Source organism: Poromitra crassiceps (assembly GCF_964638095.1).
Source record: "Poromitra crassiceps genome assembly, chromosome: 7".
Classification (NCBI taxonomy): Eukaryota; Metazoa; Chordata; class Actinopteri; order Beryciformes; family Melamphaidae; genus Poromitra; species Poromitra crassiceps.
In genome coordinates this window covers 9,782,293-9,796,261 of record NC_139628.1, presented here as the reverse complement: position 1 = coordinate 9,796,261, position 13,969 = coordinate 9,782,293, and the positions used below count along the sequence as shown (strand labels likewise).

Sequence of the window (13,969 nt, the reverse complement as noted above, 5' to 3'; positions counted from 1 at the left end):
ATTGTTTGTTTGATTGTTATATTGTTTTTTATTGCTAAACATACTACTTCCTATGACTATTTTGTCTGTTTGCACACGCACACGCACACACGCGCACACACACACGCACACGCACACGCACACTAAAATGGCCACCACTGGTGTACTTCATCTCCCAGAGTGCTTCACTCACTCACTTGTGGATTGTGCCATGTGGGTGGGGAGATGGGTGGAGCTATGGCTATAAAAGAAGTGCAAAACTTGCCCCAAACCCCAGTCTGCTGCTACAGAGGTGCTGTGAGCCAGTCCAACTCATGCTGACCTTAAAGGTGAATTGCATATGTTTTTTTCTTTAGCATGGTTAAAATATATTGTTTATTGTTGCTTTAATTGATTGTTACATTGTTTGTTTATTGCTAATTTGATGTCATTTGGATTGCTTGTTAACATTGTGTATTTGGGTAAATAATTCTGTTACACGCGCACACACACACACGTACACACACACACACATATACACCACACCTGCACCTAATTCTGGACTGATCACCACACACCTGCACTTAAGACGCTAATCAGCCTCTACACTCAGTGTGTGTCCGTTACTGCAGTAGAGGCTGTGTTGGTGTTTCAGTTGGTGTTTATCCTCCCTTCAGATGCATTAAGTAAGTTGTAGTTTTGTTAGCCATTGTTGCCATTCCAAGCCATCCTGATCTTAAAGGTGAATTGCATATGTTTTTCTCTTTAGCCATGGTTAAAATATATTGTTTATTGTTTGTTTGATTGTTATATTGTTTTTTATTGCTAAACATACTACTTCCTATGACTATTTTGTCTGTTTGCACACGCACACGCACACGCACACGCGCACACACACACGCACACTAAAATGGCCACCACTGGTGTACTTCATCTCCCAGAGTGCTTCACTCACTCACTTGTGGATTGTGCCATGTGGGTGGGGAGATGGGTGGAGCTATGGCTATAAAAGAAGTGCAAAACTTGCCCCAAACCCCAGTCTGCTGCTACAGAGGTGCTGTGAGCCAGTCCAACTCATGCTGACCTTAAAGGTGAATTGCATATGTTTTTTTCTTTAGCATGGTTAAAATATATTGTTTATTGTTGCTTTAATTGATTGTTACATTGTTTGTTTATTGCTAATTTGATGTCATTTGGATTGCTTGTTAACATTGTGTATTTGGGTAAATAATTCTGTTTGTGTTCTTATCCACAGACAACATGCTGATTGCCTTACTGTCACTTTTGATGTTGGGAAAATAAAATCACCCTGCACCTTGTCCTGCTGTGTGCCTGCCATCTTTCCTTGTGGTTTTATCTGGGTCCAGTGCTGAGGGGTCACATTGCCCTCACCTGTTCATAGGTGTGACACGCATTAACCGCTCATCCTGGCTGATATTTTACCACATGTTGAGCAGAGTTGCTTTAACTTAAGAACACATAATTTGATAATTGTAAACCCAGTTCACCAATGTTTACACTGCAAAATGTATCACCAATGTATTTTACATGAAACAGAAGTTGGCGGGCTTGTAATCCTGCAGTGTGACTGACATCAATCTGAGCCAATCAGAGTTGGGCTGTGGTCAGGCTCTGTACCAGGTGCACTGAATCACTGATGAATGGAGATGGTGCAAGACAGTTGGCAGTATAGAGGGAACGTTTTTTAACATCCAATTCAACTTATCTTTGAAACCTGCTGAATGAAACCTCCAAAAGCCAAATCCGTGAGTTTAAAGGGAGGTTTACACAATCTGAAATATATTTTCAATGTTATGTAAAGGGAGGTATGAAGGTAATTTGAAGTGACGGCAATGTGTTGTGATTTGAAATGTATTCCTATCTTGTGTTTTAATTAAAGCCAACTGAGATGTTAGTTTTGGCCTTAAAGGGACACTCCACCGAAACAATGCTTATTTATTTTGCACATCTCGCACATCCGAAAACAGTTTAGCAGGCATTCATTTAGTTTGACACTTATTGAGTTGATTTGTGAAAGGTATAGTTTGGTTTATTTGAAGTGGGGTACTATGCGGTACTTGCATGCAGTCGGTGTACTGGGTAAAGCACTCTGGACGCATCACACACAGAGATAGAACTGTACTCTAACCACAACAGGCACAGAGCTGTCTGCTGAGTGAAGTTGACCATGAGCAAAAACATAGAAAAAACAAATACATAGAATGCTTCCATACTGCTCAGCTGGTGTAATCAAACTCTCCACAAGCCCTGAGATGCCAAGTTGACTTGAAAATGTCATTTACACCCTGATTCTAGCTTAAATGTTCACTGTAGCAAGGTTGTACCTTAGTTGGTGTAATTCAGCCGCTAGCTCCAGTGCACATTGCCACACACATATACACCTATATATACACACACACACACACACATGTACTCACACATATACACACACATATATACACACACACACATATACACACTTACACACATATACACTAACACTACTATTACTACTGCTGCTACTGCTTGAACCCGGTCAGGTCACCAAATCTCAACCAAACTTTGTGCACTTGTGCACATACCAACTCTGATTAAATGTGCAATTCAGTGTCTATATTATCTGACATACACCCCCCAAGTCACCAGAAGCTTGGACCCCGCATCGCCGCTTGCGGCTATATTTTAAATTATTTTTGTCATGTAACTCGCTCTCTCTCTTATTTGGGAAGGTGTTCCATGTTTGTTTGTTTTTCCGCTACAAAAGGTTGAGAACCGCTGATCATCTATCTACTAGTCTCAACACCAGACCCATGAGAGTTCTTACGCTGATACACTAGAGTGCCTTTTAAACATGTTATCTGGATCATGTCCTGCTAGAGAGAACAGGATATTTTCAGGTTTTCCCTCTCTAAACATGAGGGGTCTTTGTTAAGAAACAACTGGATATGAGCCGTTTTTTCTGCCAGTGGGCGGCGGGGGGGGGCGCGGTAGCATCTATCAAAAACAAGAAATGTGATAGGAAACAGCTTTAGCGAATTTGTAACCAAACAAATCAAGTCATATCTGACTAGTTTTAAATTTATTTCTCCCCACAAAAGTTTGATAGCCTATCAGTCAGTCAGCTCCTATCCTCTCCACAGTGTGGATGCACAGTCACACAACACTGCCTGCTTGACAAATCTGGAGACTTCAAAAAACATGTTTTAACGGAGTCCATTGACAACGAGGGGTGGCAATGTGCCAAAAATGCCTTTGTTAAGCTACATAAAGCCGCGCAGTCAAAATAGTGGTCGGACTGTCGTCAATCACTGTGTGTCAATCCGCAGTGTGGGCGCACAGTAGCGTCAGGGACGATGAAAATTAATTTGGGGACGGAGCCGTACGATAGCCTAAACACGCTCTGCTCGTTATGAACAGCGTTAAAAATGACATGCCACACACACACGCACACTAAACAGACCTGCGGGCACTGGCAGAGAGACAAACAGGCAGATAGAGCGGCACGCATTGCGCAAAAAGTGTCAGAATCTCGGCTGCTCTTTGTGATAGTTGTTTCATTTGCTTCAGTCATCCTGCTGCCTCGTATTCTCAGGAGAGCGCGTTTCTGCTCCACTTTTCTTCCCCGCTGCCTCTCTGCAGTCAAGCCAGCCCTCACCTCGGTAAGCACGGTCATTCTAGCCCCCACTTAACAATTCAAGCCGTTTTTGCAACACTTGAGGAAACCGTGAGTTTGCTCGTTGATATAAGCGATTGCCCAAACGATTCATTAATTAATAAACTAGCGAACTGAAGTGAGTCACGAAGAGCCACACCTGCCCACTACGGATATGCGGATAATAACCTGCCAGCTGTTTAACATGAGCTGCGATTGCGTGGAAGCGGATCTTATACCGGCGGTCGAGGTAGATAAGATACGGAGTCGCGGGAGTGCGCATAGGCCGGCTAATTGTTGTTTAACATGCAGGCCAACCGGCTAGGTGCAGGTTATAATATGGATTCCACTGCATGTTAAGAAGTGGCTTAGGTTACTTGGGGGCGGCTTTAGCTCAGGAGGTAGAGTGGGTCGGCCAATGACGCAAGGGTTGGCGGCTCGATCCCCGCTCCCTCCCAGCTGCCGTCGTTGTGTCCTTGGGCAAGACACTTAACCCCAAATTGCTCCCGATGGTGTGTAGGCACCCTGCGTGGCAGCCTGCCGCCATTGGTGTATGAATGGGTGAATGTAGACTACCCACTGATTGTAAAGCGCTTTGGATAAAAGCGCTATATAAATGCAGGCCATTTACCATTTACCATTTACTGCATGCTGCAGAGCTCTCTCTGGGTCTGGAACACTTTCCCTCAGCCAGCTGGGGTCAGAAGTGAACCGTTCAGTTAGCCAGTGATTGGCCAGTGGTGGATTCAGTCTTCCCCAATGAGTAACGACTTTGCGATGAGACAACAGGGCCTCCCCAGCCCATTTTTCCAACCGCTCTCTCATTGGTGCTACGACCTGTCACTCATTCAATTTCACCCCCCTAGATGTGCCCTCAAACCCCAGCAGTGGCTGTGAAGTGGCACAGACTCATTCATGTAGTATGAAGCAGGAGCGCAGCGATTCAACGTCATATTTGAGTGTGGGGAGAGACTATCGATCTACTAATTCCAGGAATCTGTGTGTGTGTGTGTGTGTGTGTGTGTGTGTGTGTGTGTGTGTCTGTGTGTGTGTGTGTGTGTGTGTGTGTGTGTGTGTGTGTGTGTGTGTGTGTGTGTGTGTGTGTGTGTATGTGTGTGTGTGTGTGTGTGTGTGTGCGTGCGTGCGTGCGTCTGTCTGTGTGTGTCCTTCACCTATCTTGAGAAGCATTCCTCCGATTGACTTCACACTTGCCAGGTTTGTTGCCGGGGACCCAAGGAAGTGCAGTGTCGGATTTGGTGCAATATGGACGTGCAATATTAAAGGAGCATTTCAGTGTTTTTCAACCTGGACCTTATTTTTAGGGATGTCCGATATTATCGGCCTACCAATATTATCGGCCGATATTAGCATAAAAAAATCGATATCGGAAAATATCGGTATCGGTTTTCATGCCGATATATATTTTTTTTACAGGGGGAGTCTCACTGAGAGCAATGCTCTCTTTTTCAGGAGTGCCCTGTTCACATTCACACACACATTCATACCTGGAAGCTGACCAGTACAACCACAGTCTGATCTGTTGGCCACTGAGCAGCTCCACTGGAGCGGTTGGGGTTAAGGGCCTTGCTCAAGGGCACCTCAGTGGTGGTAATGAGGGAGGGGCAAGCGCTGCCTTTTCACTTTCCCCACCCAGATTTATCCTGCCTGTCCCGGGGATTGAACCGACGACCTTCTGGTCACAAGCTCGCTTCTCTAACACTTACAACTTTAACACAACATGCATATTATATATTAAACTCTTCAGCTACATTAAGCTACATTATGTAACTTGCTACGTGAAATTTTGGTGGAAAAAAAGCCCGCTTATATCGGTATCGGTTGATATCGGTTGATATCGGTATCGGAAATTAAGAGTTGGACATTATCGGATATCGGATATCGGTAAAAAAGCCAATATCGAACATCCCTACTTATTTTCATAACTTTTTGTGTCTAAATGACTAATCTGAAATTTCTGTATGGTTTTCTGTTTGTTTTTGATCCAGTGTTGAGCAAGATTGCAACAGGGGGCATACGTGCACCGTGCATGCATGTGGGTTCACTAAATGAGCTTGTTTTTGCAAAGTACAGGCTCAGATTGTAAGTATAGAGAGAACGGGCCCTGCACTAGCCATGCAAAAGCAGCGGACGACAACAGTGATTTAGATGGCGGGGGCCTTACGTGGGGCATGAGGTCATCGCCTGTCACCACGGCAACCTTGAGGTCGAGGCCCGCCTTCTTGATGACTTCCTGTATGGCCGCGGCACAGGCCAGAGGGTTCACGCCGTCCGCGTTACTGACCACACGGATACCTGGAAGAAGAGACAGAGAGTGCGTTTAGATTAGGGGTGCACCGATCGATTGGCAAGCAATCTGTATCGGCCGATTTTGACCTCAAATATGCGATCGGCTGATTGCCGATATTTCGGCTGATTGCCGATATTTGGATAAATGGCGGCAAGGTGCAAAGAATGTGGCAGCAGTTCATTACACGAGCAGCAGTTTAGATATATACATATATAGATATAATACATACTATGTACTATATATAAAAGATAATATGTATATAATTAGATACGTGAAAATAAGGTAATATAACATTATTCAACATTTGAGCTTGTTGAAGCAACAGATACCCGTCAATAGCCGCTTTCAGACATGCCATGGAACTCGGGAGTTATCTAGAGGCCAGAGGGCATCCGGATGGCGGTGTATGTATGAACACATTGTTGTGAGCTATGCGCACCCCCGCGACCCTCCTACTCTGCGGCTGTGACACTAGGCTCGTACCTAGTCACACGGGCGGATTGTTCCCCCTCCCCCTCCAGAACGCTGTAAAGTCCCTGAGCTAAGCGAGTGGGAGGAGGCGAGGGAGGCAGCGGAGACAGAGACAAGACAGCGTGACAGATTATTATTAAATAAATAGTCGATGTGAATGAGCAAGTGCGCAAACATCATGCAGTTTCAGTTTTTCCAAATGAAGCTGGAGCTGCTCCACGTGTCAGCCAACAGGCTACGTGTTGCTTGATTGAAACGCTGGGTTTGATCTATTTCTGCAAAGCTTCACGCAGCACGCCACCTTCGAAATATAGCATTTTTGGACGCGAGGGTCATCCTGCTTCCCAGTATTGGACATCGACAAATAATTGCTTTTATTTTTGAAGGTAAAAACGTCTAGCTTCCTGTATTCTGTATATTTCTAGCAGTATTGATGCATTTTAGGACTGAACTCTCGCCACATCAGACTTGAGGAAATCGATGCATCTGGGCGTGAGTTGTAGGTTTGTTTAATTCATTAGCGTTATGCGCAAACGATTATATGCGCGAACGTTAGTTGGCAATTATCGCCCATTATGTAGGCTATTTTTAACAACTTGTTATCAGACTCTGCATGTCGTGCTAGTTTGTTGAATGTGATTCACTTTGTGCCATTATAGTCCATGGGCCAAGGCTGAAATTTTGACATATCGGTACCACCTGAGGTGACCGCACGATTTTGTTATTTTTGTCTTCCTACATGTCTCTAGTTTATATTTTGGTATGATAACCCTTCCGATTTGGTAGCTTAAGGATAGTTATCACTCTGTAAACAAACCTACCCCCAAAAAATGACAAAACCCTGATTTCATCATATCTCCTGAACCACACATGATAACGCAGAAAATGTGATGTTTACCCCTATGTTTTCATGGTCAGGGATTACAATGACACCCTATACAACATCATAAACTGTTCACATGAATAGTTAATGGTGAATTCAGTGGTGTTTTGGTGAATTCAGTGGTGTTTTGAGAAGGATACAATGCAATTAGTCCATGGACCAATGGTGAAATCGGTACCACCTAAGGGGACCGCGCAATTTTTGTATTTTTGTCTTCCTACATGTCTCTAGTTTATATTTTGGTATGATAACCCTGCCAATCTGGTAGCTTATTGATAGTTATCACTATAAAAATCCTTCTCCCATATTAATGACAAAACCCTGATTTCTGTGTATTAGTCCAGATGGTATGTGAAAATCATGTTCACTTTTTCATAAAAGCATGAAACTTGGTACGCATATAGTTTGGGGCCCCATAAATCTTCAGAAATTAAGCCATCACAAAAATGCTTCGTGGTGGCCATTTTAATTCCGCCATAAGTGAATTATGTAGTTTGCATCATATCTCCTGAACTGCACATGATAACACAGAAAAGGTGATGTCTATCCCAATGTTTTCATGGTCAAGGATTACAATGATACCATATAGAACATCATAAACTGTTAAAGTAACTAATCAATGGTGAATTTAATGACGTGAGAAGGAAATCACATTTCTGATAACTGATGCTATAACTTCAATTCCATGACCACTCTCTGGCTAACATTCTTTGATGAGTAATTTGACTTCTATGGGCCTTTTGTTAAAATAGCCCCCAGGCCCCTCCCAAACATCCTGCGACTTTCTGCCAGACGGCCAAATCCAAGATGGCCACTGGTACAATCTTGAAAAATTTACTTTTGAACCAGAGCACCTAGACTAATGTATGAAGACACTTTTCGGTGTAAGTCAACCACAAATAATCTGATTCTGACATCAGTTTAACATTCTGACATAATTTTGACCCAGAATTCCAAGATGGCTGCCATCCAGTAGCGTGAAAACTTAACTTTTGAATGGCAACATATACGTATGTGGGTAAGGACGGAGATTAACAATGATGAATTATAGCTATTTTAATTGCAAATCCATGCCTACCAAACATGGTTTAGTAATGACAATTATTGTGTTTTGAGGGTAATTTCATAATTATGTTAGTCTCGCTGGCCAGCCTCCCCTCCCTACCGGGAGAGGAGTCTGGCGCCACGGAAACAGGCAACTGGGATAAGCCCTCCCCTGCTCTACAGCTGCTCCCCATTGGAGCGACTGTTTCAGTGGCTGCTGGATGTCTGCTCCCGGCTTATTACAAACTCTGTCATTGGCTCTGACCATGTCAATCAGAGCGGCTTCCGCTCCCTCCTCCCTGTGTGTCGCTGTAAATAGTGCCCTGCCGCCTCATTGAAAACAACAACGCTAACTAGCTAGCAAGCTAACGGCAGAAACCTACACGCTAGCTCGTTGCTACACGCTGAAAAGGGCAAGTTGGATTGTTGGAAACTATTTTCCAAGGGCACTGCCGCTAAGCGCCGCCCATCGCAATCCCACTATGGAGACCTGCGTGGGAGGGGAGGCTGGCCAGCGAGACTATGGGATAGGTGAAGGTGAATAGCCTATGTCCATTGTCCAACAAGTTTTCTCAATTAATTTCCCTCTTTACGATGTGATAAAAGTTTCTCAGTGAGTTATAGTTGATTGCCTCGCTGAATTATCTGCTAATATCCAATTTTAGCAGCAGAATTTGATGTCCTGGCATGGCACGTCCGTGTGTAATGACATATCCAAAAGGAATTTTACTCTGCGCTGCGCTGCACAGCATAGAGATTATGGTGCGCTCAAGCGCAGCGGAGTATTTAGCGCGTAAGAGGTGCTTTTTGTTTTGCGCGTAAGAGGTGCTGCCCCGTATTCTGTGCAGAAACGCCTGATTGTGGCACGCCTATGTCCAGTAAAATTATAACAGGCATGCGCTTGTGCACGCCCCCAATTTGCATTGCGTGCGGCGTACCGCTTTTGCGAAGATAGGGCCCCCAGGATTGCAAGAATTCAGCCAGTTTCATTTTGGCGCACTTGTTAGCACATTAGACCGTTCAGTCAGACCAGCCGTGATGCGGCCGGCTCGCCCCATGCAGATTGTTTCGGCGTCTGATCTATTTTTGTGTGAGACCCGCGAGTGATTGTGTGAAGCCAGATAGGAAGTCAGTACAATTGTCACTGGCGCGGAGCAAAGCAGTGCGTCTGGTGTGAATGGCCAGGGTCCTGCTCGAGCTGAATTTACACACAGCGGCACTTTGCGTCTGCAGCATCACAATCATCTTCCACCCTCCTCCCTGCATGCATGCTCCAACCCGCTCTGACTGACTGGTGGCGACCATTTATGGATTTCGTTTCCACTCACTCCGTGTCGAATCTGTCTATCTCAAATGCCTGTGCCACTGTGAAACAACAACATCAACAATGCTAGCTCATTGCTACATGCTGAAAACGGTTGGATCTGGAGTTCGGTAAAGTTGGAACTTGGATATGGATTGTGCAATAAAGCAGGCCTGCTTGATACTTTTGGTGGATAGTTGTAAAGAACGGAGCCTTTTTCCCCTGTACCAGGGTGGAGGTATTAGCAGCCAGACTCTGCCGTTGTAGGGAGGGAGTCTGGCAAGCGAGACTACCCGGGGAGGAACTCAAGGTAGGAGCTGCTGAGATGGAGTGGAGCGCTCCAAGGCAGTGATTGACCTGGTTGTGGTCAACTTGTAAACCTCCACGAGTTGCTGGAACATTGTGTTTTTGATGAATGTGTGGCCTTATTCAACTCCAACATCACATACAGGAAGACGCAGAAGAGCAAGCGCATCTAGAAGCTCTATATCTCCAATCTGTAGGGCTGCAAGAACCCTACATCACTCTCGTTGACATGGGCATGATCTAGAGGATGGCAACTCCATCAGCAATTGGATCGGCAGACACAAGATGGTACCCCATACAAGTGGTCGGACTCACAAGGTGTCATCCATCATCCTTGCCCGCCATGGTGATGTTGACATATCATCTGTGTGATCGACCGGTATGACACAGCATACTTGGCTAAAGATGATGAGCGGAATCTGATGATTCAGAATCTATAGCTACAGCTAATAAAAAGAGCTTATTTTAGTTATCTTGTCATACATTCATTAAATATTTTAATGCAAGAAATCATGGGGGTAGTTGGTACAGCAGTACCAAGGTAAAATGGGTGTTGACATTAACATCTTTTCAGTGAACGTAATTCTGAAATGACTCCCAAAACAACCACCATTGTTAATCTCCTTCCTTGTGGTAAACCCCAAACGCACAATATACCTTCCCATTCAAAAGTTACATTTCCACAATACTGGATGGCAGCCATCTTGGAATTATGGGTCAAAACTATGCCATAATGTCAAACTGATGTCAGAATCGGATTCCTCGTGGTTGACTTACACCGAAAAGTGTCTTCATAAATTATTCTATGTGCTCTGGGTCAAAAGTAAATTTTTTGACATGGCGCCAGTGGCCATCTTGGATTTGGCAATCTGGCAAGGAAAATCCCAGGATCTTTAGAAGGGACCTGGGCGCTATTTTAACAAAAGGTCTATATAAGTCAAATCACACATCAAAACATCTTAGCCAGAGAATGGTCATGGCTTTGAAGTTATAGCATCGGTTATCAGATACTGTCATTTCCTTCTCACAACGTCATCAAATTCACCATTGATTAGTCACCTTAACAGTTTATGATGTTCTATATGGTATCATTGTAATCCTTGACCATGAAAACATTGGGATAGACATCTCCTTTTCAGTGTTAGCATGTGTGGTTCAGGAGATATGATGCAAACTACATAATTTGCTTATGGCAGAGTTAAAATGGCCGCCACAAGGCATTTTTGCGATGGCTCAATTTCTGAAACTGTACAGGGCCCCAAACTATAAGCGTACCAAGTTTCATGCTTTTACGAAAAAGGGAACATCATTTTCACATATCATCTGGACTAATACACAGAAATCAGGGTTTTGTCATTTATATGGGGGTAGGTTTGTTTACAGAGTGATAACTGACCTTAAGCTACCAAATCGGCAGGGTTATCATACCAAAATATAAACTAGAGACATGTAGGAAGACAAAAATAACAAAATCGTGCGGTCACCTCAGGTGGTACCGATTTTTGCCTTGGCCCATGGACTATTAAGGCTGCAGCCTAGACTGCTGTCTTCATGCATGAAGTGCAGCTGTGTGGTCAGTCGTCATGCCACAATTCCCCCCGCCCTGTCTCTACTTTACACCCGGAGGTGCTCCTCCCCCCACCCCCGCCCCCTCTCTACTTTACACCCGGAGCTGCTCCTCCCCCCGCCCCGCCCCCTCTCTACTTTACACCCGGAGCTGCTCCTCCCCCCGCCCCGCCCCCTCTCTACTTTACACCCGGAGGTGCTCCTCCCCCCGCCCCGCCCCCTCTCTACTTTACACCCGGAGGTGCTCCTCCCCCCGCTCCGCCCCCTCTCTACTTTACACCTGGAGGTGCTCCTCCCCCCGCCCCGCCCCCTCAGCTTTGTATCATTATAATGTGGGTGGTACCACATATATGCAGATGAACAATCTATACTGTCCCTCTATTTTGCCTCAGCACCCAGAGCTCCCTGTTCATCTGCCAGCCCAAACTCCGCCTGCCAGCTGGTATGGCTCGTTAAAGTCAAGCTGAACCCAAAAATGACTTTTCTTTTATTTTAGTTCAAATACCTGGGTATGCAGTGCACCTATTTAATAATGTATGCAAACAAAATCACAAAAATCTAATTTCTTTAGTTTTTCACACTTTTTCACATCAAAAGTTCATTTTTCAAGATTTCATTGATAACAGAAATCTACAGTTTTCTGACGTCACCTAGTACTATCAAATTTCTACCCCATTTCAACCAATCATATCACGACATGGCAGCTGTCAATCAAATCTTCATTTCAGGATAATTTTCTCTTCCAAATGAAGTAGAACATGGCACCTAGTGCCTGTCATCTGGCAGAATTCCTATCCCATAAACTAACCACTAACTTGGCCAATTGTATGAAACATGAACAAAAAACAAAAATAATAATCTCTAAGAATGCAAAGAAATGTAACTGGCTCGTTAAAACGTGCATTCCAGGAATATCGTATTTACAGAAATAACGTAAAAGGCTTGGTTGTCAGGGGTCTCCCCTCGGAGATTCCAGGCGGGCGGGCAGCACCCATGCATCGGATTGTCCGCTCGCTCCGCACGAAGCAGCTGGCTGCCTGGTACTCCGCGGATCCCACTCGCGTAGCACGACAACACGCTGAATCCCACTCGATTTGGGGGTGGAACACGCCATGATTGACCAATGCCAAAGCCAGTCGACAGAATTGTCAAATCAAATCATCGACATGATACTATGACCCGCCTCTCAACTTGTCATCTCAGACAAATTATGTTTTCAGTCTGAAACGGACTGCGAACGACGAACGGGTTCAGTTGACGAACGGCTTCAGTTCGACTTTAAAGCTCCCCATGCAACTGACTGGTGGTGCAGATACAAAAATGTGTAAATACAATCTGCAGCTCGAATAATAGCCATGCGATCTGCTCTACTTCCTCGTACCAGTGATGTCTTCCTCGTACCAGTGATGTCACTGGTACGAGGAAGTAGAGCAGATGCTGAAGCTGCGCCCCAGAGACCGAAGCCTTGTTCGGAATGGTTTACTCACTCACTCATTCACACACTCACTATTCCCCATGTGCTGTTTATCATATAGTGAACTATTTGGGAAACGATGAAACAAAGTTTGGGTGGGACACTACCTCACTCTTCTTCTCCTTTGGTAAATACGACAGCATTGCATTGTGGTTTATGGGAGAAAACGTAGGGTACATTCACTGTTCACTAGAAATGGCAGTGCATTGTGGGTAGTTTATAGTGGACTACATAGTGAATCAAATTAACAGTTGAGAATTCGGACACGAGTAAAAGAAAAATGGCAAACACACTATAGTCCACTATTTCTGTAATATGCACCAGTTTTGAACAGGGCTAGAAGAGAGCATTAAACGTTTTTCACTAGGGCTGAATGGTTCTGCTTGGTTGGTCGACACTAGGGCTGTAGCGAAGCTTGTTGGCTTGCTGGGGGCAAAGCCCTGGGGCTTGCCCCGTGAAGTGTGCTGGATCGTGTATGAAGGCTCACGCGCTGTGGTCGATCAGAATCACGGAGATGGAGATAGGGACCGACATGTTGGTCCTGGGACGCGATTTAATTAGCACTGTTGACCTGTCTGTGTGTAAGGCAGTTGGTCAGCAGGGCCTGGCTGGTTGTAAGACAGCAGGGGTTCAATTCGGGTCCGCAATTGGTTGTGCTAATGGTTGACATTATTAGGGTGTAGAGGTATGGAATCTCTGGAATCTCGAAGGAACCAGGCAGGAATCTCTCGGATGAGGCCTAGCGTCACGGAACACTTGTTTATATGGTCGCGTTCCGGTGTATGACATCACGTCATTGGTGATGTCACAACGTTCGAGGGAACTATGACATCATCTGTGTTATGTCTGACATCGCCGATGACCTCACAGGTGAACTCTATGCTATGACATCATTGATGATGTCATCATCATTGCGTCGTGGCGCGCCGGCTGGTGGGCATCGACTGCCCCAAGAACAGGCCTGACGGTGGGCCATTATGGGCCCTTTTCTACAGCCGCTCCCA

General features: G+C 45.0%; 1 protein-coding gene across 1 annotated transcript in view; it reads right to left on the bottom strand.

Moving 5' to 3' along the window:
* The window catches only part of LOC310779400 (uncharacterized protein), a gene marked incomplete at both ends in the record, with an annotated part of 35,956 nt that extends 22,457 nt beyond the window's left edge, over positions 1–13,499 (bottom strand). Inside the window, 3 exons of the mRNA XM_083639935.1 lie at positions 5,793–5,923; positions 12,893–12,903; positions 13,453–13,499. Coding sequence (XP_083496061.1) covers positions 5,793–5,923; positions 12,893–12,903; positions 13,453–13,499 — 189 coding nt within the window. The remainder of the gene's footprint in view (positions 1–5,792; positions 5,924–12,892; positions 12,904–13,452) is intronic.
* Positions 13,500–13,969: the final 470 nt, after the last annotated feature.